Source organism: Mauremys reevesii, linkage group 3 (assembly GCF_016161935.1).
Source record: "Mauremys reevesii isolate NIE-2019 linkage group 3, ASM1616193v1, whole genome shotgun sequence".
NCBI classification, from domain to species: Eukaryota; Metazoa; Chordata; order Testudines; family Geoemydidae; genus Mauremys; species Mauremys reevesii.
The window spans coordinates 151,225,774-151,251,820 of NC_052625.1; the positions used below are offsets into that span (position 1 = coordinate 151,225,774).

The 26,047-nt window shown below is 40.6% G+C and overlaps 1 protein-coding gene across 1 annotated transcript in view; it reads left to right on the forward strand.

Moving 5' to 3' along the window:
• The window catches only part of COL12A1 (collagen type XII alpha 1 chain), a 135,616-nt gene that overhangs the window by 34,125 nt on the left and 75,444 nt on the right, over nucleotides 1-26,047 (forward strand). Inside the window, 8 exon segments of the mRNA XM_039529916.1 lie at nucleotides 477-749; nucleotides 4,039-4,311; nucleotides 15,206-15,475; nucleotides 17,001-17,267; nucleotides 20,903-21,092; nucleotides 22,198-22,319; nucleotides 25,278-25,427; nucleotides 25,511-25,630. Of these exon segments, the coding sequence (XP_039385850.1) occupies nucleotides 477-749; nucleotides 4,039-4,311; nucleotides 15,206-15,475; nucleotides 17,001-17,267; nucleotides 20,903-21,092; nucleotides 22,198-22,319; nucleotides 25,278-25,427; nucleotides 25,511-25,630 (1,665 nt within the window).

Consider the following 26,047-nt stretch of genomic DNA (forward strand, 5'->3'; position numbering starts at 1 on the left):
TGCTGGATCAGTTCAAGAGTGCTCAGCAAATTCCAGGATTGAGTCCTGAGTCTTTGTAGTGGGAAGTCAGAACTTAGAGTCCACAGACTGCATCCTAACAGACATGTGTGACCATGGGAGATGGGACAGGGAGCATGTTATCATGATGGTACCAAAAGCTTTACTATATCATGAATGTTAAAAAATGATTTATCAAAATTAAGTATTATATCATGGTAGTTTCAAAAATACTTTTAAAATATTCCAAAGCACTAATTAACCTTAGGGAATAACTTCTTGAGAAGTTTTATATAAAAAATTCCTTTCAGGTCTTAGATCAGCGCTCTGGGATGGATCCTGGAGTTTGCTGAGCAGTCTGGGACTGATGCAGCAAATCACTTAAGCATGTATACTATCTCTCTTATAATGATCTGAAAAGAAAGAAAGAAATGAGGCTTGTTTCATGATATACTTTCAACATCTTGTCACATGTATAGCCCGAGGAAGTCCAAGAAATTTGAGAGTTTCTGATGCTACAACATCCACAATGAAGTTATCTTGGAGTGCAGCACCTGGCAAAGTACAGCGGTACCGTATAACGTATACTCCAGTGGCCGGAGGTGAAGCCAAGGAGGTAACCACAAGGGGTGATACTACCACTACAGTGCTGAGAGATTTAGAACAAGGCACCAGATATGCACTGTCCGTGACTGCCTTGTATGCATCTGGAGCAGGGGACGCTCTTCCTGGGCAAGGAGAAACACTTGAAGGTAATTATTTTTAGATTTTATATAATCATTCATTTATTTGGTTACATTTTAGGTTCTTTTATTGCACCATGTTCCTGAAGTTTCTACAGAGTGAAAATATGAGTCATGCCTATGTGCAATACTGCAATGCAAATGAATAAGGATAAGAAGAATATTAAAAAAATCTGGTTGTGGTTTAGAATTTAAGAATTTCAAATTGATAAATGGGCCTTTTCTCGGGTGGTTTTATATAAAAGCACCCAGCCCAGATTTTAACACCACTGTTTTGCCAGTGCAGGAATAAAAGGAAAAGAGTCATAGAATATCAAGGTTGGAAGGGACCTCAGGAGGTCATCTAGTCCAACCTGCCCCCCCTGCTCAAAGCAGGACCAATCCCCAGACAGATTTTTACCTCAGTTCCCTAAATGGCCCCCTCAAGGATTGAACCCACAACCCTGGGTTTAGCAGGCCAATGCACAAACCACTGAGCTACGCCCCCCCCAAAAAAACAAGCACAGGTGTAGCAGAGGATGGTTCTGATCCATGAACCTCTGGGTTACGGGCCTAGCACACTTCTGCTGTGCCACTCTGCTCGTAAATATGTCTAATGTAATAAATCTCATTACTCAGCTCTAGATCCTTTGAAAGATGACAGTGGCAGAGTAAAATGTGTAATACTGAAGACATCTTGTAATAAATGTGAATATCAGTTAATGAAATGCCCCTTTACTTATCTCAGTTTCTCAAATAAGAAAAAGAGGCATGAAAAGGAACAATAGTATATTGTGACATGAAAGCTATGAGAGTCAAATTAATGTTCAGCCTCCTGGAAGAGTCAGCCAGATAGGAAAAGCCTTTCACAGTGCAATCAAGAAATGTGTGTACCATAGCTTTGTACTGAAATACATTAAACTAGTCTGGCAGACTAAATTTTAGTTAGAGAAACTGACAGCAAGGCAGTTATTATTATGAGATTCAAGGTAAAAATAGCTTATAAATGTAGGTGTCCTTTGCATAACAGTGGAGACCCCAGGTGGTAACATGGAAATATTGATAATAAAGCGTGGTAGTACGAAACTTCAGGGAACACCCATGTTGCATTTCTATATGTGGCATATATACAGTTATCTAGAATAACAAAATGAACTTTTCACACAATTAAGTCTCAAATTAGGCCAGGACACTTTGGCCAGAACCTTTTGATCTGTCAACAAAATTGCATAATTCATGGTATGAAAGGATTCCAAAGATCTATAAGGATCGACATTGGGCACGTACTCACTGAATGGTACTGTATTTTATTTAAAATAGAAAACTGGAAATGTGTGGATATTTAGACAAAACCTTTCCAGGTAAAGAAGATAAGAATAAGAGCAGAACAGTTTTGGAGACAAATGAAAATATCTTTTGGAGCTAAGACTAAAAGTGCCCTTAAAATTAGGTCATGTTACCCATGATTTTAAGATGACCATGGTAGGATTTAGCTGAAATATTACATAAGTCACATCAGTTTCTGAAATGAGGTGAAAATGTAACTAGTGGCATACTTGGATGACTTGACTATCTACTTGGTGCAAAAATTGGCACAGACATTAACTCCTGGAGAAATCAATGCCTATCCAAGGTGCCCCCCGCCCACCATCAAAATAAATGAAGACTTTGCTATCTGGGTTTAATGTTTGGAATAATGTTTCAAATGTGTTTTTTTCCCCTGATCAGTACCAAGAGATAGAATGGTTAGTCCATGGAGGGAAGATTGGGAAATAATAAGAAAACTAAATAAGGCAATCGAGACAAGGCAAAACTAGCCAAACAAGAGTAGATAAAACAATCTGAAAATGTATATCCTGCTGTTGTTTAGTTATGGTGGAAGGAAACAAAAGGAAAATCCAAACTCTCCAGTGACTCCATGGAATTCTAATGAATAGGCACTAGAGCCCTTTGGGGACATCTACACTGGAATAAAAGACCCACGGCTGGCCTGGGTCAACTGAGTTTGGCTCGCAGGTCTCGAGCTATGGGGCTAAATATGGCTGCCCCCTCAAGGGATCCCAAAATTTGAGCTTTAGCCTGAGCTCAAACATTTAAAAAGTTGTTTTACAGCCCTGCAGCCTGAGCCTCGCTAGTTCAAGTCAGCTGATCTGGGCCAGCCGGAGGTGTTTGATTTCTGTGTAGTCGTAGGGACTTAAGGCAACACCTTTTTCTTGAGGTCTCTCCAAACTATATTGTTGCATTTACTAATCCCGCTTCCCTGTTCTTTCAAATCCATCCTTTTCCTCCCCATTGCAACACATAAATGTTCTACCGTGTGTTGAGCCTTGTGGGACAGGCTTGTCCTTTCTAGGAGTCTCCCTGAGGAAACCCCCCCACAAAACATTCGGTTGCTGTTGAAGTCCTTGTTCACCATTTGGGATCTTTTCCTGTTTTCCCTTCCCTTCACTTTTATCTTTCCCAGGACTTGGTCTGCACTTGTCCCATCTTTTCTTCACTAAAAAAATTGAGGTGCAAAGTTTTCCATAGAACTCCAGCTAATCTCAGCGATATAAAATGTTTGCATAGCTTCTTGATCCAGCCCAAGGATAAACACATTCCAGAGGCCCAGTGTTTTATAAACTGTTCAAAGACGGTCAAGAAGGAAGAATTTAGCAGATGAGAAATTAGAAATGGAGGGCAATGTTCCATACTATGGAAATTATTCCTGTGTAGGGGAAATGGGTTTCTTCCTTACTGTTTTGTTGGGGATGGGGTGGGGAGGTGTCTTCCCCATGGAATAAGCAGGGTTTTTTTTGTGCCCCATTCATACTGCAGCCCATTGATATGCTTAAGTGATTTGCTGGATCAGATTGAAAGTGCTCAGCAAATTCCAGGATTGAGCCTGAGTCCTTGCACTGTGGTAGGAAGTCAAAACTTAGAGTCCTCAGGCTACATCCTAATGGATATGTTGTGCTCATGGGAGATGGGGCAGGGAGCATGTTATCATGATGGTACCAAAAGCTTTACTATATCATGGATGTTCAATAGGGTTTTATCAAAATTAAGTATTATATCATGGTAGTTTCAAAAACACTTTAAAAATATCCCAAAGCTCTAATTTACTTTAGGGTAAATTCTTGTGAAGTTGTATTTAAAAAATTCCTTTCAGGTCTTAGATCAATGCCCTGGGCTGAATCCTGGAATTTCCTGAGCAGTCTGGAAGTGATCCAAGAAATCACTTAAGAACGTACGCTACTCTCTCTTATAATGATCTGAAAAGAAAGAAAGAAATGAGGCTTTTTTATGATATGCTTTCAATGTCTTTTCACATGTATAGCCCGAGGAAGTCCAAGAAATCTGAGAGTTTCTGATGCTACAACATCCACAATGAAGTTATCTTGGAGTGCAGCACCTGGCAAAGTACAGCGGTACCGTATAACGTATACTCCAGTGGCTGGAGGTGATACCAAGGAGGTAACCACAAGGGGTGATACTACCACTACAGTGCTGAGAGATTTAGAACAAGGCACCAGATATGCACTGTCCGTGACTGCCTTGTATGCATCTGGACCAGGGGATGCTCTTCCTGGGCAAGGAGAAACACTTGAAGGTAATTATTTATAGATATTATATAATCATTCGTTTATTTGGTTATGTTTTTGATGCTTTAAATTGCACTATGTTCCTGAAGTTTCTAAAGAAGTGAAAATATGAGTCATGCCTATGTGTACTAATGCAATGTAAATTAATAAGGATAAGAAGAATATGAAAAAGAAACTGGTTGTGGTTTAGAATTTAAGAATTTCAAATTGATAAATGGGCTTTATCTCAGGGGTGGTTTTATATAAAAACACCAAGTCCAGATTTTAAGATCACTGTTTTGCCAGTGCAGGAACAAAAGGAAAAGAGTAAATGTGTCTAATGTAATAAATCTCATTACTCAGCTCTAGCTCCTTTGAAAGATGACAGTGGCAGACTAAAACGTGTAATAGTGAACTCATCTTGTAATAAATGTGAATATCAGTAAATGCAGTGCCCATTTATTTATCTCAGTTTCTCAAATAAGAGAAAGCTGCATGAAAAGGAACAATAGTATATTGTGACATGAAAGCTATGAGATTCAAACTGGCACAGACCTTAACTCCTGGAGAAATCAGTGCCTCCCCAAGGCGCCCCCCCACCCGCCATCAAAATAAATGAAGTCTTTGCTCTCTTGGTTTAATGTTTGGAATAGTGTTTCAAATACCGGTATGTTTTTTTCTCTGATCATACCAAGAAATAAAATGCTTCATCCGTGGAGGGAAGGTTGAGAAATGATAAGAAAAATAAATAAGGCAATTGAGAAAAGGTAAAACTAATGAAACAAGAATGGATAAAACAATCTATAACTGTATCTCCTTCTATTGTTTAGTCATGGTGGAAGGAAACAAAAGGAAAAATCCAATGGAATTCTAATGAATAGGCAATAGGGCCCTTTGGGGACATCTACACTGGAATAAAAGACCCACTGTTGGCCTGGGTCAATTCAGTTGGGCTCACAGGTCTCAAGCTGAGGGGCTAACAATTGTCACCCCCTCAAGGGATCCCAGAATTTGAGCTCCAGCCCGAGCCCAAATGTTTACAAAGGGGTTTTTCAGCCCTGCAAGCTGAGCCTCACTAGCTCGGGTCAGCTGATCTGGGCCAGCCACAGGTGTTTGCTGTGTAGACATAGTGACTTAAGGCAACTTCTTTTTCTTGCGGTCTCTCCAAAGTATATTGTTGCATTTACTAATCCCACTTCCCTATTCTTTCAAATCCGTCCTTTTCCTCCCCGTTGCAACACATAAATGTTCTACAGTGTGTTGAGCTTTGTGGGACAGGCTTGTCCTTTCTAGGAGTCTCCCTGAGATAAAAAACCCTCCAAAACTTTCAGTTGCTGTGCTAGTTGTAGTCCTTGTTTACCATTTGGATCTCTTCCTGTTTTCCCTTCCCTTCCCTTTCATCTTTCCCAGGACTTGGTCTGCACTGGCCTCATCTTTTCTCCTTCTAAAAGAATTCAGGTGCAAAGTTTTTCAAAGAACTCCAGCTAATTTCAGCGATATAAAATGTTTGCATAGCTTCTTGATCCAGCCCAAGGATAAACACATTCCAGAGGCCCAGTGTTTTATAAACTGTTCCAAGACAGTAGAGAAGGAAGAAGTAAGCACAAGGGAAATTAGAAATGGAGTGCCATATTCCATACTATGAAAGTTATTCCTGTGTAGGGGACATGGGTTTCTTCCTTACTGTTTTGTTGGGGATGGGGTGGGGAGGTGGGTTTCCCTACCCCATGGAATAAGCAGGTTTTTTTCATGCCCCATTCATACAGATCTGAGAAGGTTGACAGTAGTCCTGGGCCTGTTTTTAGAGCACAGGTCTTCAGCCTCTTTTAGCTGTTGGCTGAGTGCACCTGTTGGTGAGGAGTAACCGTCAGGGGGAAGTTTGTGGAGATAAAAATGCTTAAACTGCATCAGCCCGTGACTGGATAGCTGCAGGCTCCAGAGGTGAGAATGCTGCCGAAGTTGCTCCATACTCATCCTCTCTCTAAAATATATGGGCCTGACACCACAAAGCTCTGGTTGGAGGGCACTGGTAGGTTTCAAGGGGGTGAGCCATCCCTCTTTCCCCAGCCAGGATCTGACTGCTTTGGCTTCCCTTCAACTCACAGAGGTGGCTGGTAGAAGTTTTCCCTTACCAGTAGCTAAATAGAATTGTGTTGAATTTTAAATGCGACAGAAATGAAACTGCAAAAAGGAAAAGAAAATTAAACCAACCACAGAATTCAGCTAGTGAAACAGGATATGTGGCAGTGAAGGCACCTAAGCAGGGCCATCTTGTTTTTCATGCAACACTAACAGTATTCTTCATTATTTGTGGTGATTATAACAGGGAGAGGCTCCTTCTCGCCAATCTTCCTCTGCATACGCAGACCATGTGGAGACTCTTTGCTTGTCAACACCACCTGTGGCTTATTTACAGTGTTTCCCCACCATCTTTACAGCATTGTGCAGCACCTGATCTACAAAAGCAAATCATCCTCAGCCCCTTAGACCCAGAGTAGGAGAGGTTGGAGATCTTGCCCTCAGAGATTTCTCGTGGGACTGACTCTGAGAGCCTGCCTCTTTCTGGTTCTCTCTCCACCCTGGCACGTCCTTCCAGTGACTTTTCTACATTCTGGGCTACTGTGTTAATTAGTCTTGTAGCTCTCTCCAGCGTATTCCCAATCTCTCAGTTAGGCAGAGCTATCTTTGCCAGATTTACTCCCAGGCAACTAATAGCAGTTGCAGTGACAGGAGAGCTACGTCTGCTGCTGTTCCCTAGCTCTCTGTCCCAGTGACAAAACACAAATCACAAGTTGGCATACAAACGGGACTTAAGAAAACCCGCAGAAAGATTCCCCAAGCAGCACACTGAGTTGTCCATTTTATTTGGTTACATCAACTCAGCCAAAACCACATGTCATACCCCAGAAATAGGATACAATGGTGAACACAGTGAGGGTGGTGAGTGGAAGTCCAGTCGATAGCTAACAATCAACTGTTTCTGAGAGCTACTGTTTTTCTAATCTGTTTTCCCCTGGGAAAGGGGGTGGTAAGAGCAGGCCTGGCAAGAGTTTCCTTTTCTGCCCAGAGGCATCATATTGTCAGATAACAAAAACATACCTTACACAGGCTGTTTAATAGCTTAACTTGAACAGATAATAGTTTGCAGTTTTTAAAGAAAAACAAATTTCTCTCTAGGTCAGGCAGTCTATACAGGTCTTTATGTCTTCATGCTTTGGAAGATGAAAATCTATTTTATGAGCCCCCTGTTGCTGGAAGCTAGGATTTTTGAGAACTGCCTTAAGGATATCACAGCTACTGCTGGTGAGGGTGAATGCATCAGACGTTTACAAGCAGAGGCGGTCATTACCATTTTAAATATGAACTTGAGCACAACGTCACCAAAAAACGCATTTATAGCTGTTTATCAGAACAAGATACAGTGGGCCCCATTCTGATCTTGCTTGCACCACAAGCAATTCCAGAGCAACTCCACTTATGTTAGAGAAGTTACTGGGCCAGAATCTCTGCAGGTGTAAATTGACATAACTCGATTGAAGTAAATGAGCTGTGCCAGGCTTTATGCCAGGAGAGGGTTCAGCCCATCATGCTTTAAACCTCAGGGAAGCTGAGATCAGAATCTGACCCAATACTTATAATGTAGATTAGTATAATGTAAACATCAAGAACTGCATATTTTACTATACTCAGGAGATATTCTTTATTGGGGATTAAATAATGGTCTTTCCCCCCTTAGTATGAAAGTCTTTCCATTTAAATGTTGTACGGCCCAGTTCTGCCATTTCTTTTAATGCTGTGAGAATTGGGATGTGAGGATTCATCATAGTTGATTCACTTTCTAGTTTCAGGGACTCTTCTGCTGTATCCATTTCTCAGAGCTTGGGGTTTTTTTTTTTTTGCTAGGAAATGAATTGTGGTTTCTTAGTAGGTATATGTTATTGGTTTTTTGCTGTTTCTATAGCAACATAAGAATGTTTTAGAAATGAATGACCTCCTACAGAGTGAATGGGGCTAACTCAAGTGACATTTCCTGACAATGAGGTTTTTAGCATATCATAGGAACTTTCCGTAATGTTTGAATTACGTAGTTCTTCTCCATACAGACTGAAACAAGGACTCAGTGTCTTTCAAAGAGATTTAGTGCTGTCTCATGCATTTTTTTCAATAATACATTCCAAGATTTTTCACCCTGACATTTGCAAGTGACTTTTGATAACCATCGAGCAATCATTTGAATTTTCTTGTCAGGGGAAGTACACCACTTGCAGGAAAAAACAAATCCACTCAGAGGAAGTGATTAACTACATAAGAAAAATTGAACTGATTTTCTAAATATTATGTATCAAATAGTTAACTAATTAGTTGCTGGGTAACTAATTAATTGCTGGAATAGATAAATAAGGTAGATTTTCAGGGGCTGATTCTGATCTCATATCAGTTTTATGCTGGTGTAACTCTGGTGGAGCAGATCCAGGGCTCCTTGATTCAGCCTCCTGTGCAAAAGAGCCAGCAACCTGGCCTAAAAGGGCAAGTGAGGACTCCCCTTATGTAGAGGAATCCTCCACTAGCAGAGAGCTGGCACAGGAAGTTCTGTTCTACCCCCTTCTGACTTCCTCAGCATAGTGGGTTATGTCACATGACAAGAGGCGTGGCCAGAGTGCTCTGCACGCCAGCATATTCAGCTGCATAATGGCCCCTAGGGAGACATTACCAGCCAACATAAGTAATTTTCCTATCTTATGCCAGAAGCCAATTTGACCAGGGCCTGGATGAGGAGTAGTGTTAAGGTAGTTGCCTGTGTCCCATCCAACACACACACACACACACACACACACACACACACACACACACACACACACACACACACACACACACGTTCTACTCTGAGATGAACTTGGCTGGATGTGAGGATCTGGCCTTCTGACTTCAGTGGAGATACTCGTGATTTACACTGTTATAAACAAGAAAGAAATCAGGTCGTAAAAGTTCAGAGTGTGCACGGCATGATGGGGTTTGTTTCCTTAGTTGATTAAATTCTGACCGCTTAGGATATTGGCTCAGATCTAACTTACATTTAATCTAAGTGAAATATGGATCAGTGTGAGATTTACGGTTACATATTAATCGTGAAAACTAGCTTGGGTACATGTATAGAAATGTATACGTTTTGGGCCTGATAGAGGTGTGTATATCTTTTACCGAAATCAGAGGGAATTGTGGGCATGTAACTGAGGACAGAATACGGGCCTATATTTTTTATGACTGTTAAGGTTTTTACCCTTAGGCTATGTCCACACTATGAACTATGGACGAGATTCCTTTGCTGGAGTACATACACTTGGGGTAGTTCTGATCAAGCTCGAGTAGGAGCAGCGGAGGCCCAGCCCAGCTGGACTGAGTACAGACCCATCGGTTTTAACTGGGCTTGTACTCAGCATGGCTCAGCCGTGCCTCTGTTACAGCTGCCCATGCTACTGCAGCTTCGCTGGTGTTTATACGCCCACCCCTAGCTAGTAGTGTAGGTGTAGCCTTAACTGATTAAGTCATGTGTTCAGGAGCAAAAATGATTGCTGGAGAGCTCAGGAGACAGGAGCCAAGCAAGTGTAGGAAACTTACTTAAATTGGATATTGTGTCTCTGGCTCAGCATGGTGGAAAACCTTGATATGGAAAGTGAAGACTTGAAGAGATTCAGGGCTGGAAGGAAGAGAACCTGTTTTATATCTAAGGGTCTGTCTATACTAAATGAGGAAAAGTATCAGAGGGGTAGCCATGTTAGTCTGGATCTGTAAAAAGTGACAAAGAGTCCCGTGGCACCTTATAGACTAACAGATGTATTGGAGTGAGGAAACTATTGTAGAGACATTGAGAACCTGAGCCAAAGCCCACTGAAGTCAAAGAGAGTCTTCAGTACTACAGTGGGCTTTGGATCCGGCTCTGATGGCAGGAAGTGGTTGCTTGCCTTGCTTGCCTTTGCAATGGTTTGACATGTCCACACAGCAGCACTGGTTTGATGCTTATAGACACAGCAAGGCTTCAACTGTGCTTGTGCTAGTGAATTCTGGGGCTCTTGAACACCGCAGTGCTTAGCACAGAATCCTTCTTGTTGGAGCATTTAGCCAGGGCCAGCTCTAGGTTTTTTGCCGCCTCAAGCAAAATATTTGCCACCCCAATCTCCAAGACTGCAACTTCTCAAACAAACAAACAAACAAAAACACGGGTGGTCGGAATGCCCCCCATGGAATTGTGCCACCCCAAGTACGTGCTTGCTTTGCTGGTGCCTAGAGCTGGTCCTGCATTTAGCAATTAAGATTCTTGAACATTTAAACAGAAGATCAGAATAATTGCTCAGATACGTTAGTGATAGGCAACAGTGCAAACAGATAAATAGTAGGTAAGCAGAGTTACTGTGTGATTTGCATAATTATACTTCTCAGACAAACTAAACATGGTTAATAGGTATAATTGTATGCCTACTAGCCATTACATTATACTGGTAATGTTACCGAACTTAAGTATATTTCTAAACTCCCAATGTAGCAGCTTAGTTAATGCTTAGTGGAATCTTAATAATTTAGGACTTTGCACCACATTCTAAACACAGCTGCTTCTCTCCCCCACCTCCAGACCCATAGATACTCATGTGGTAGCTTCTTGTGAAAATATCTGCCTACAAACTTATCCCTCACACATGAGGTGCAAATCAAATTAGTGTGTTATTTTAGATAAATGTTCTCAGTTGCAGTATAACATATTAAAAGTCTAATTTCCCTTAGTTGGTAAGATGTCTTGTCAGCAGTTTCCAGCTATTTGAAGTCAAATTTTTCCATTTAGGCCCGGCGGCTTGGTAGGAAGCCCAAAGTTTATTTTTATTCAACAAAAAATGGTACTTTAGTTCCATATGATTTCTTTTTTCTTTCCAGAGCTAACATTTGTCGGTAGCTGGGCTTGATTACACTCCATTGAAAATACATTATTTTCTTCTGCTATTTAGTGGCACATATAATAATTTAATAATTGGTTTAAATATGCAATGATTGTTGCAGTGCCTCCAACACATCATTAGCCATACTATCCCGGTGTTATTTGCTGAGAATTGGCTGTGGTAGCAGATAGTTTAATACTGAAATCACGTTGTGGCAGAGACTTGATTTGAAGTAGTCAATATAAAGTGACTTGTATATTTATATTACATTAAAATATGGAAAGAGAAGTTTTTATTGTGAAACATCTGTGCATTCTATCATGTTGGGTTTTCCATAATATTTCCATTTGGATTATATTCAGATTTTTATATTGAATGAAAAAGCCAAGGGTTGGGAGCAGAAACTTAAGAGTAGACAGAAAATTGGTGTAATTTACTTTTGAAGACAAATCTTTTTTCAGTCTTCCAGGAAAGTTACTCTTTGGGATCCAAATTCTGCCCTGACTTAATGGACTGAAATCAGTGAATTTGCATGGAGTGTATATCAGGATGAATCTGGCTCTTGTAGTATAACAGGGTAAAGTTACACTGAAAGATGCAGTAGTGTAGTTATTTTTTCTTATGACAATAAATAATTCAACTGTAACAAAAAGCTGGATCTTAAAATGTTGTTTTTGAAATCAAGAGTGCCTCTGTGTGCGTGTCATATTTAGAGTGGCAGGCGAGAAGGATTGAAGGAATTTGTGTTTAAGTTTGGATGGAAAAACCAGTTGTCTCCAGAGAAAGGTGATGAGATATCCAAAGGATCCTTGTCTGGATCACATACTAGCAATGGGTTGGGTTTAGAAAAATAAGATTTACAAATGTATTCTGTTTATTAAAGATACAGCCACTAAGAACATTTTAATAAAATCCCAGCAACTGTGTCCTATCATCAATAAACCAAAATGGAATTATTCTTTCACTGATTCAGAATTAATGGGAGACTGTGTTTATTTAATCTGTTGATTATTGCTACAACAATATCATTCAAACCTTCAGCCTTTATACAAGTAGTCCTACCAACTCCAATGGGATTAAGCTCCCTCCATGCATCTGAAGAAGTGGTTTTTTTACCCATGAAAGTTTTACCCAATCTGTTAGTCTTTAAGGTGCCACCAGACTCCTCGTTATTTTTGTGGATACAGACTAACACGGCCAGGGGCGGCTCTAGACATTTTGCCGCCCCAAGCAGGGTGGCATGCTGCGGGAGGCGCTCTGCCGGTCGCCGGTCCCGCGACTCCGGTGGACCTCCCGCAGGCATGCCTGCGGGAGGTCCACCGGAGCCGCCTGCCGCCCTCCCGGCAACCAGCAGAGCGCCCCCCGCGGCATGCCGCCCCAAGCACGTGCTTGGCATGCTGGGGTCTGGAGCCGCCCCTGAACACGGCTACCCCTCTGATATCCAATGGAATTGCATGTGTCGGATCAGGGTTTAAATAAAGACAGATGCCTAGGAAGATTAAACCATGGTATATAAGTTGGGACCAATCTCAAAATCCTTCCAGGCACAGTTCTGCATTGAAATCAGCTCACAATTATAAACTTCTCGTCTGATAGTATTTGCAAAGATGAGCCTGCTCTGTGGAGGTTGGATTAGGGTTGAAACTTCCCCCGCATTCAAAGAGGTCTGATTCTGGTACTATGGCTCTGGTCAATCTCAGATATATTAGTGGGTACTTGTCATTGTGGGTAAAGCTTACCTGTGGTGCAGAGGGCTGGCTCAGGCCCTCCTCACTGCTTAAGCCTAGAACAGAGATTGGTTTGAGGGAACCTCTTGCTAAGCAGCCATTCAGGGGAGCCACTGCAGCCCTGCTCACTGCAGAAAGGCCTTAGGGAGATCAGTAAGGAATTCCACATAGAGTACACGTCGAAGTAGGCGCTGCATCTGTGTGTGTGTGGATTTTTGTTTATAACTACAACTTTGCCATTGCATAAAGAAAAAAAAACTAGGGCTCTATTCCAGTAGCACATTTTAGCTCACATTAATAAGTGTACCCAGATGTCACATTGAATGCAGCAAACTCCATAGACCTAATCCTCCAGGCTGTTTCATTAATTTTAAACCAGTGAGCTCTATTAAAGTCAACAGAGTTATACGGGCGTGAAACTGGTGTATTAAAGTGAGCATCAGACCTCTAGCTTACACCTTCTTGATTATACAGACTAAGGAACTGTTTAGTGCACTCCAAGAAATGTGAGGACAACCAGCTATGAAGAACAATACAACAGGAGTCTGGCAAAACTTAGTACAGACAAGATAGCGCCTCCAGCCTACAATTACTACACTTTATGTTGTAAATACACGACAGCTTAGTTGTAAATAGATACAATGGGGGCAGTTGACAGGTATATTCTCACACCATTCAGGAAGACGGGTGCTGGTAGCAATGATAGCAGCCAAATGTATAATTCTCAGGCACTGGAAAGAGAGGAAGGGCTGAAAACAATGACAGACATTTCCTAAATGGGGACATGTTATGAAAAACCTGTGTGCAGTTCTTAACCTATTGCTTTATTAAAGATGTTATACAACAAAGAACAAGTAGAATGACAGAGGGACTTGATTATCCTACCTGATGCTTTGGGTGAGCCGGGGTCCAAGTCACATAGGTGTAAATTCCGTTGACTGCAGTTGGACCCATAATGTTTCCTGAAAAACAAGCAAACAAAAACTCTTAAGTGTCTGAATTAATCAATCAGTGGAAAGCGATTTATTTCTGGTCAATCCAATAAACCCTATATGCATAAATGCCCTTGCATCAGTGGCGGAATAGACTTCTAAGAAGGGATCTCATTGGGGTATATAGACATAAAAGGAAGTGAGAGGATAGCTGTTTTGGGGCAGTGTCAAATATAAGGATAAGGGGATATGAACATGTAAAGAAAGGGTGAAGGACTCAAGAAATTTAGAAGGATTTTTTTTCACAAAGATTTAACATCAGGAAAATATTACCCAAGGTTTCATTATTTGCCTATAAATGAATTACTTGAGCTTTTGGGATGAAGATGGATTGTGAGGCATAATTGCTAGTTTGGAAGATAAAGCTAACCTAGATTAACTGCAAAACATTGAAGCACATGCTTAATTTTAATGCTTAATTTTAAGCATGTAAGTAATTCCATCCCTGTTCAGCAAAGTATTCAAGATCGAGTGTCTTGCTGAGTAGTGTTGAGATTGCTCATGTATTTAAAAGTGGTAGCCGTGTTAGTCTGTATCAGCAAAAAGAACGAGGAGTACTTGTGGCACCTTAGAGACTAACAAATTTACACTTCAACCTCCCTGGTCACGCTATTACAGACCTAAAAGTCACAATTATTCAACTAAAAAACTTCAAAAACAGACTCCAACGAGAAACTGCAGAACTGGAATTAATTTGCAAAATGGACACCATTAAATTAGGCTTGAATAAAGACTGGGAGTGGATGGGTCATTACACAAACTAAACTGTTTCTCCATGCTAATTTTCCCCCTACTGTTACTCACACCTTCTTGTCAACTGTTTGAAATGGGCCATCCTGATTATCACTACAAATGATTTTTGTCTCCTGCTAATAGCCCACTTTATTCAATTAGTCTCATTAGCGTTGGTATGGCAGCACCCATTTTTTTCATGTTCTCTGTGTATATATATCTTCCTACTGTATTTTCCACTGCATGCATCTGATGAAGTGGGCTTTAGCCCATGAAAGCTTATGCTCAAATAAATTTGTTAGTCTCTAAGGTGCCACAAGTACTCCTCTTCTTCATGTATTTAAAGTTAACCATGGTCTTAAGTGTTTTGCTGAACAAGGGCCTTAATCTTCCTCATAAAAGAATGACTGTATTTCATTTGAGCTGGTGTTCTTGTGAATATTTTAATTTTATTCTGTGAGCATTTTATTTTTCTGTTCCTATTCCGCTGTAATATTCACTAACTGTGTCTTAGTCATAGTCCCTCTCTTATGACTTCCTTTCTTGCAGACCGTGGCTCACCTCGTGATTTGGTTATTAGAGACATAACTGACACTACAATGGGACTATCTTGGACAGCAGCTCCAGGAGCAGTTCGTCGTTATAGAATAGTATGGAAATCACTTTATGATGGTCAGACTGGGGAGAGCACAGTTCCTGGAAATGTAATAAATACTGTGCTGGAGAATTTACAGCCAGAGACTAAATATAAAATTTCAGTCATTGCTTCCTATAGCAGTGGAGATGGAGCTCCTCTAGAAGGAGAGGCGACTACTGAAGGTAAGTGCAGTACAGCATAGCCACCCCAAAGAACAGCCTGAATTCTGACCTGGGATATTGTGACACTTATTATCCCATGCACAAACTCTTGATACTCCTATTAATGCAATTTGCTTTGACAGAGACTAGACCTTATTTTTTATTAACCCCCTTCCTTAAAAAAACCCAACCAAACCCTTGCCCATCTCAACTCAGTGAGGTACCATCCCTCGACTTTTTTTTCTGAGCTAGATTATTTATAATCATAAGTCATTTATATCTCATGGAACCAGATTCAGCTACTTTTATTCACGTTAAATTGTACCCTACTCTGCAAGGAGTCCCACTGAAATTAATGGGGTTACTTAGAGAGTAAGCTACAGTTCAATGTGAGTGAGAGTGGCAGAATCTGGGGATAGTTTCTGGGGCTTTGTGGGTTGGAGGGTATATTGTTGGGGGAGAAATGGGAGGAACAAGTGACCAGGGTAGAGAGGAAAGTCAGAGTTCATTCCATTGGGGTTAGTAAGTTTCCTGCCCTGTGATTTCCTCCTCCCAGGCTCAGGTGAGTGGGTTTGAAGTTGGCTACATCTCTTACTCACAGTTCTAGATTTTTCTTATGTGACCAACACCACATAGAAATAATCTTCCTAATGTTACAGCTGTTTGAAAGTGAACAGACTAGAATGGAAAGACTAGATGACCTTAGCAGTCCCTTCTAAGCCTATGAGTCTATGACCAGTTCCAAATGCTGAGAGAGGTTATTTCAGCATTCTGTGGCATGGCTCTCAGTGAAGTGAAAACTGACAGCCAGCTCCAGACATGCCTTCCATTTCACTTCAGGTTTTTTATTTGATGGTGTTTGCTGCAAGGCAGGAACATGACTTAAAAAGCCTGGGTGTTATTGCCTGGAGAGTGAAACTGAAGTTCTTTATACGACATCCACACTCTTCAGAACTGTTACTGCCTTAAGATTAGAGGTGGGAGACTTACAAAAGATTGGGCTGGTCTGTTTGTTTTGAGATAACCACCCAATAGTTTGGATCCTTGTCAGTACCTTATCAGAACAATCTGAACCTCTTTGGTCTGAAAAACTGGGCTTCACAGGGAGATTTGCCTGTATAAAAAAATCCCCCTTCCCCCCCCAAAAAACAAACAAGTCATGTCTGCAGGATTTGGCCCTTTCGCACTAGCATTTGGAAGTGCTGAACTCATTATTTAAACAATAGGTTACCAAAAATGAGGTTTTACTATGTAGAAGTCCCTATTATGCTGAATTGCTGTATTACATGAATTGCTCATTTGTTTGCTCTGTGATGGAAAGCATAGTTATCTAAGCATAGCTGTTGTGTTAATTTACTCCAGCGGGATCAGAAAGTTTTCATGGTGGGCTCTTAGAACCACAAATGAACTCCTGTTTAATGATATGCTGTAATATGGAAGGACAAATCACAGTTGATATTCATAGTGCTGAATGAATGTGTAGACATATCTGTGCATGTTTTTATGTGACAAAATAAATATTTATCCATATTTTTACACTGAAAAGTGTCACCAAATGCCAAGAGGGTGAGAGTAGACGAAGAGACGGAGAATTCAATGAGAGTTACATGGCAGCCTGCACCTGGGAAAGTTGTGAGCTATCGTGTAGTTTACCGACCTGTCAGTGGAGGAAGACAGGTGGTTGCAAAAGTACCAGCTACTTCCACAGCTACAGTGTTAAAACGACTTCAGTCTCTAACCAAATACAACATCTCTGTTATTCCAATGTATAAATCTGGGGAAGGAAAACACAGACAAGGAGAAGGAACAACAGGTGTGTATTATATATAATTAAATTTGAATAAATAGTAAAAAGCTTATGATTAAAGGTATTCATTGTAGGGAGTAGAAAAGCAATTGTACAGTAAGTAGACCAAGTGTTAGCTAATCCGTTATCTGCCAAATCTCCAAGAACAGGAATGAACAAAAAATTGCTACAGGATGGGCATGGAGTTGGGACTGTTGAAAATGTTACCTGTGCCATGGCCTGATCATTGCCTCCTGCTATTTGAGATTGGGGTATACCACTTTTGTTAGAGCAGCAAACCTGTTCTGGTGGCTGGTCCTTAGAAGTCAATGGAAAATAAGTGTTTCTGGGCAGTTCTGTGAGAGAATATTGTTCCTTCAACAGACCACTTCTCAGTGGTTTGTTAGGACTTTGTAAATTGTCTTTGGTTCTCAGGTATTCTTGAAGTGGCCTTTGGGGAACTTATTCCTTGGCGTTGTCCTCATTGGTCTTCTTCATATGGCTGATGTAAATATAGAGCAACAACTATACATTGACATTTAAATGGTTACGCCAAATAATTGCATCTGAAGTAGCAGAGTGAATTGCGGTGATGTCTCCTTAGTATTCGCGAATCGGGCATTGAGTTGTTATATGTTCCATGGTCTGTTCTAGGTGACCATGGTCGCACTCTGGAGAATCTTTAATTTTCCATTTGTGCAGCAAGTATCTGCATCTGCCATGGTTTGTGCGAATGTGGTGCATGATTGCCCATGAGCTTTGTGGGAGATTGAAGCCAGGAATCTTCTGCATCAGGTCTTTCACGAGGGATCTGGGGCAAAATCAGTACTTGGTCCTGCTAGTGAAGGCAGGGGGCTGGACTCGATGACCTTTCAGGGTCCCTTCCAGTTCTAGGAGATAGGCTATCTCCATATATAATATAAAAATAAAAAAGTGCTTCCTTTTGCAATGCAATTGTCTGGTGCTTTGCAGAGAAAATCAAATGGATTTGGATTTAATTGTGTTCTTCCATGGATGTAGGGCAATATCTGAAAGAGACAAATGTTACAACTTCTCTGCTTCAGTTGCTGCCAGTGTGGCTCACTGGGGCACTAGAGTCATTGTGAGCACATTGTGCCACAACCTGCACTTTGGACCCATCTCATGCTTAGCTGGTGGTGCTCAAGGAGGAAGAAATGTGTCCATTATTGGTGGAGATTGTGAACATTTTGGTTAGGAAAGGCAGCTTGCTGGCTTTTGTTAAGAAAGTGCTTGTAAGGCTGTTACTTGACACTGACAGTCTGGTCAGCTATTGTCAAATGACTAGCTTGTAAGCCTTGATTACAGTTATTGGGAAAGTTGTGGTGAGATAATTCTCAGATACCCAGCTGCCTAAGATCTCCAGGGCCTGTGTTAATTGTGGTACAGACAAGGCTATGACACAGAGACTGCACAGGCATTGTAGCATTGTAGTAGATGATCTCCTCCTGGTGACTGAATATCTATCTGACCTACCTGTGAACTCAAGTAGGAGAAAACAGGTCTTCCCTTTCAGTTTTTAGATGGCTCTGCATAATAGCTCTTCTTCAAGGACTGCCTCGTGGGATTCTGGACAGCTCTGTCTTGTCCCTCTTCTTCCACATGTGTATGAGGCTATTGGGAGAGTTAGGGAGGAAGCATGTGCTATAGTGCTTTCAAGATACTGATGACACTCAGCTTCATATCTGTTTTATTCTGTAACCAGACCAGCTGCCACCCAGATACCTCCACATGGCCTAGGATCATGCTACAGACAGCCTGCCTCAGGTTCCCCTCTTGGATTGTTCACTTTAAGCTTTTTATTTGTCAGAAAATACCCCTGCTTGGGGACTGGAGTTATTAATATAAAATAAGTGGTAAATAAAACTAAAAATCCCAATACAAAGTCCATTCATAAGTCCACACAACCCAAAGTTTCTCCTGCTCCTTCTCCCAGGCCTTTCTGCCAGGGACCATTGTATTCCCTCCCTTGTTTGGCCAGGGTCTCTCCCTGCCTAGAAAGTTTTCCTCACTCTCTGCAGACCCTGCCACAGAATCCTGAGCTTTCCCCCTCTTTATATTGGAATCACCTGATTCCTTTCAGGTGGGGCTCATTCTGTAATCAAGGTTGACTTAGCCCCAGGCTCTTCAGCTCAAGGACAAGCCACCCTGTTACATATCTGATTAAGGAAGTTCTGTTGAGCACCTTACCCAGTGCTTGGTAATGACTGAGACATGAACAGCTAGATAGCTGAGGCTCCAGCTGGACAAGGCTGGTGTCATTTGGCTAGGATGAGGAAGTAACTGGAAGATGTGACAAAGTTATTCATGATCCCTTAAGTGAGGGGGTATGCCCACCATTCATTAGCTCCCTGCCTTACATGGTGATATCCCCAGCAAGCCAAATGGCCTAAAAGACGGGTGCTCGTGCCTGTGCTTTGCTTTCTGTTCAAGAACTATGACCATATATTGTCAGCAGTTATAAGTTATCACACAGTTCCTTCTAAGCAAGCACATTTATTCTTAAGGTAAAAGCATTTCAGAGAAAATGTATTAAAACAATACAAGAACCTCCACACATTCTAAAAAGCTTACCAGAGGTCATCCCTGATTCCAGATTAGAACGCTGATAGGTATCAGTCCTTCAAAACTCACAACTGGGTGTTTCCTGTGGTCACAAGTTCATCCTCTTAGATCTTGAACCAGAATGAAAGCTGGGCAGAGCGGCCATTTCTTTATACAGCTTGGGCCTTGATCTTGGCCTTTGGGAACAAGTAATCAGCAGAAAATGACATTCTCCTCAGGGTGTAGCTTCAAACAGCTGGATTATTGTAAAACTGGAATTGGGGAATTCTCATGAACAAATTGGAGAAAGTCCAGAGAAAAGCAACAAAAATGATTAAAGAGCTAGAAAACATGACCTAGGACCTTTACCCCATCTCCCCCTTGAGAGATTGCATAGAATCCTGGCCCACAATAATATGTAAACTTAATACAATAAGATCTTTTAAGGACTATGCAAGAAATTGCCATGTCTACCAACCACTTGTTTGCTAAGCAATGTCTCTCACCAGGAGCACATGACACCAGTGCGCTCTGATCTGAACTGGCTGCCTATTAGTTTCAAAATAGAGAGTAAAGTTTGACATGTCAATCTCTAAATGGCTTGAGACCTGCCACACTGCCTTCTGAGTACAAAAGGAGGGAACTGCTGGCAGGGCATTTTTTATGAAGGGCCTCAACTTTGGAATTTATTTCCCTCCTTGGTGTGAAATAGCCTGAATCTTTTGACCTTCAGGACATGCTGCAAGGCCTGTCTCTTTACCCCTAAGGAGGAAGAGGCTGAGAAGGTCTGGTGGTATTTGTGGATGAGGGCGGTTGGGCTTGTTTTAATGTCTGGTTGGTAATTTTCTTATTTTCTGGTTCTGGGTTGAGAGCAAGCATCTGGTCTCGCCTCTCATGGCTTGGTACTAGTGATTATGTCAAGCAAATCCAGTGCGAGCCTGGAATAGGTGCTTTTAAAATATTGTTTTAAATTGAAAAATACACAAACAATTAATAACCGATGGCAGTTGTACATGGGTTTTTTGCAGTAGTATTTACTAATATTTTTCATATATATAAATGATCTAAATTATGGCTTTTTTCCCCTTTGATCCTGGCAGCCTCTCCGTATAAACCACCCAGAAACCTGAAAACTTCTGATTCCACTATGTCAAGTTTCAGAGTAACTTGGGAGCCAGCCCCTGGGGAAGTGAGAGGTTACAAAATAACTTTCCATCCGACAGGAGAAGATAGACTTGGAGAACTAATTGTTGGGCCATATGACAATACAGTTGTATTGGAGGAGCTTAGGTATGGCTAATAATTCTTTTTAATTTTGTGTTAATAGTTTAATTATTAGAAATAAAATGGCTCATTTTATGAATAGCTTTACCATCCCTTCTTTACAGCAATGTGTTTATGAAAAAAGTATGTGTTTTTTCACAAAGATACCCCTTTTTCCTTAGTTTTAATGCTATTGTAGGTAAAGGCTGCACTAGGGCCATGATGATACAGAGGCTGGTAGGATAGAGTCAAGCATAAGTAAGAAAAACCTTTAAGGGCCAGGAGCTTCCAGGGAATTGTTATTCAACCCCAGAAAGGCATCTGCAAGCATGGATTCCAATGTTCTGTCTGTGATCTCACTGGGGCATGTGAGAGAGCAAGATGGCGTGCTTGATACTAGGAGCAGAGGAGAAGATTGAATTGTCCAAACTTTTTTCTAAAGAATTTTAAAGCTAAAACTGTAGCAGTCTAGTTCAGTTCTGGATAGAACTCTATGTTCATTATGGGGAAGACCCAGAGATTTAAAGATGCAATTCTGAGCATGTCATACTCCTCCATGAGCACTGGGAATTGCCTGGGAGCATCAGGAATTGTATGTGTGTCAGTTGGGCATGCTCAGAGTGGCACCATTAAAAATCTGACCTCAGATGAACAAACTATGGAACCAGATACTCAGATCTGGAACCAGATACTCAGCTGGTATAAAGCGGGAGTGCTCCATTGGCTTCAATGGAATTACACCGCATTATATCAGTTGAGGCACAGGACTCAGGGCTTTACATTTCTGGACCTTCTCCTCTATAGAAAAAAACCGAGTAGCTATCTTTAATGTAACAAAGGGCCAAATAATCAATTCCTTAGTTCTTCACTCAGATACTTCCTTAAGGAAAACTCTCACTGAAGTTAGGAGGTATGTAAGCAAACACAGACATATGGATTTAGAATATGTACTATACCATATAACATAATATAGTAATAGTCAGTATAGAAACTATGATCATGCTTCACATGTGAGATATCTAAAAAGCAATCAAATCCACGTTAAAAGGTCTAGTTTATTTATTGGTGAAACCTCAGCATTTAGCTGATCAAATTGATTTGACATATCCATGTATTTTTTTTACTATTGTAGGGCAGGCACTACCTATAAGGTAAATGTTTTTGGAATGTTTGAAGGAGGGGAGAGTGCACCACTGGTTGGCCAAGAAATGACCACCCTTTCAGATGTTACTGTGATGCCATTCTTAGCCGGAGGTAAACCTGATCACATTGAGGCAAATGGAATATCTGTCTTATGTTTTCCAATGTTTCAGATAGGTTTAGCATTTCCCTGTCACTTTTATCATAAGATGCTGCAATACATTTAACTAACAAACATTTATTTACAGGGTTTGATGAATAGTAAAACCTGCATCCTCAAGTATGCCTAAATTCATGAGTACAGTTCTCTTCCACTTTTATTAAAGGGTCACTACTGTTAAGCAGTGCTGATTAGTCGAGACCAAGTTCACTGTATTTAGAAGCTATACATGCCTAATTTCATGCATACAGGGCCAAATGCTTGATCAGAGAATGCTGCCCTCATAAGTGAGTTATGCACACAGGGTGAAATACACCTCTGCACAGAGAGCCAGAACAGGGCCTATCCACCACTTAGCATCCTGAAAATAGGTCATAAGTGGGCATAGGCCTTTTGTTTGCTGATTGCACAGGGATGAATTTCACCCCTGGGGTATTGTGCACAGGACTGAGGAACAATAATGGTCAAGGCAGCTACTCTCCCTGTGTGTGGTGTTGGGCCTGTGTATCTGGATTGCCTCATATTGCCCACGATTGCCCCCATACCCCTGCAGTCATGGGTGCTGCTGCACCCCCTGGCTTGAAGTGGTTTCCATCATATACAGGGTTTATGGTTTGGTTCAATGGCTCCCAGCACCCCCACTATACAAATTGTTCCAGTGCCCCTGCCTGGAGTTGAGCTCCAGTTGGTGTAAGGACTGAAAAACATGTTTGCGAGGGACCTCTGCTTCCCTTTACCCTACTGTGCTTGTGCGAACCATGGCATTTCTTCTCCATTTCAGGCCTGGCATGCCCCGCAGAGAGGGACAGAGGGTTTGGCCCTGAGTATCTACTGTAGAAGTCTATCCTAACCCCTGTCAAAGGTCTCTCAGAAATTAATTTGATAAAAACCTACTTTTGGCTGCCAAACATGATATTCAGGAAAACATAATTTCTTTTTTTCCTAGCTTTTTAAAAGATACTCTTTTTTATTCAATGCCCTCTTTGAGCACCATGTTATGGAAAAATAATACTCGTTTATATAACATTTATCAACAGCAGTTAGAAAATGCTGATGATGTGCTTCAGTAAGTAGGTTTTAAACTATTTTTGGATTGCCAAAAATTGAAGTACACAGCTCCCTTTTTTGCAACAGGTAGGCAGAAAACCTGTTTGCAATTACAAATGTTATTTAACAGTGGTTGCTGGATTTGAAGAGGTGTTTACCTATGTGGAACTAGAAAAATGGTATGCCTGAAATATAGTGCCTAAGAGAATTTACTGACCTTGTCCAGAAACTCTAGCTAATACTAGAGGGTAAAATTGAGAAAGGTGGCATAGCAGCATGCTACCAGTGAAATGGGAGAGAAACTAGTAATTCTGGCAGAAAAATAATTGCACCAGGCATATTTATTATATTTATGTTACTGCAGCTACCATTCCTTCCTACAATGTAATATACAGTAAGCTAAGCTGTTTTAGTAATGCATGGACTAAAATCATGGTTACTGTGAAAAATGATATTTATAGCTGGGAAAGTAAATTCTGTATGCAGTGGTATCCTATATATTTATTAAAATAACAAAAATTAATAAAGATATAGTGCCTTTGCTAGAACTTTCAGGTGTGGGATTATGGGAGTTGGAAGAAAAGTAAAAGCCAAAGTAATTTAATTGGTTAAAGGTACATGAAGCTTCGTTGGTGAACATATGCATGCACAGTTTTGATCTAACAAGATTTTACTTAAACTCTACTCCACAAACTATTTGTATTGTCCTGATTAAAGACTAGATCTATATTTTCTATGCAGAAGAGGATCATGATTTTAAACCCTCAGGTACATCGAGTAGTTAGGAGTCTACAGTATTGGATCAATTATGTGGAACATAGATGAAATCACAATGTCTTTCAACTGTGATGAGTTTGGCCGATTTTTCTCAATGGGATTTCTTCCATATAAAGACCAGAAGCTATGATGGCAAGAAGCCAGAAAATTTGCAGCTGGTAACTCAATCTCCTGGAAAAGAGAGAGAACAAGTGTTCTTTTTTTCAAATGACTGATAATAAGATCATTTAAATACTTGTATCTTTCTGCTTTGTATAAACGTTCTGTGATTTCTAATATGATGAAACTGAAATTTTTCATATTTTTATTCCATAGTTTGTAAACTGAGGGTATCTGAGATAACTTTCTTCCTTTTCAAAACATTGCAGCTTTGTATAAATGTTTGTTTTTGTCATTTCTGTATCTCCTGACTTGTGTATTTGTTTGCATATCTTCTTCTAAATTATGTTCTCTCTTTCTTGTTTTACATGTGCAAACTTCTGCACCATCTATATTAATTTATTTTATTTCTCTACAAGTTGAGTGATGTTGCTTACCTGAATATGTTAATGATATATACTAATTATTCCAGTGTATAACTGAAAACAGGACATTAGTTTAGCCCCTGATTCTAGACTAAAATAATGTAAATCTGGATCAATTGAAAATGCTCACATATTTTAATTTTTGTGTTTAGTTCGTTCAAAATATAGGGCAATCCCACTGCCAGATTAGTTATTAGCTTAAACTTCTGTTCCCTCAGGAATCTGAAATAAATGTATTTTCCATTAATAAAGATCAAGCTAGGTAAAGCCTATCATAGTAGGGAAAAGCATGTTCATTAATTCTGACACGTCAGAAGAGGTCCCTCTGGGAGGGATGTGTGTATGAGGAAATTAATAAATCTTGTACTAGTGAAATAATTCATGAATAGTGGATCAGTAGCTGTTGTTGACAGGCCACAGAGCATCAGTGGATAATGCTAGAGGTACTTCAGACAGTAAGTCAATTCAGTGTATATCATGTAGTGTAGAAGAGGGCAGAAGAAAATAAATTACCTGCATGGATTAATATGGATAAAGTATTTTTTTTTCTGGTTGGTGTGGCAGGCTTGGAGTGTATTACCAGAGCAGAAGCTGATATTGTGCTGCTGGTGGATGGCTCATGGAGTATCGGGAGACCAAATTTTAAAACAGTCAGGAACTTCATTGCTCGTATTGTTGAAGTCTTTGATATTGGTCCTGATAAAGTGCAGATTGGTAAGTCTTGCAGATACAAAAGGGGCCTGGGCACATAACTGTTCCATAACAGTGTAGTAACTGAGTGATAATGGCTTTTTCAGCGCTTGCTCAGTATAGTGGAGATCCCAGAACAGAATGGCACCTAAATACTTACGGTTCCAAACAGAGTTTACTAGATGCTGTGGCCAACTTACCATACAAAGGAGGCAATACTCTAACAGGTACGTTACATTCCCTTAGTTTTCCTTGAGCTATATTTAAAAATATTCCGTTAACTGCCATAAATTATCTGGTCAGTATTATCAATTAGCTCAGCACTGTGCATCATAAAAAAATTCCCTGCCCAAAGGTGCTTCCAGTCTAGTTTCGACATGACTAAAACTGTTCAGACATATTATAATACGGAAGGTGATGGTATAAGCTTGAGGTGTTAGGGAAATCTTGCTGAGGTTATCATTCAAAGGAAAGGGTTCTCAATAGAGTGTGTTTTAAGGAGGGATTTGATGGAGGAGAATTTGGGTGGATAAGGAATGTGATGGATGAAATAATTTGGCCTATGAAAAGAGGGGAAGGCAATTCAATGCACAAGGGGCAGCATGAAAACAAGTGTGGAGATAAAAAAGGGGTGGGGTGGTGGG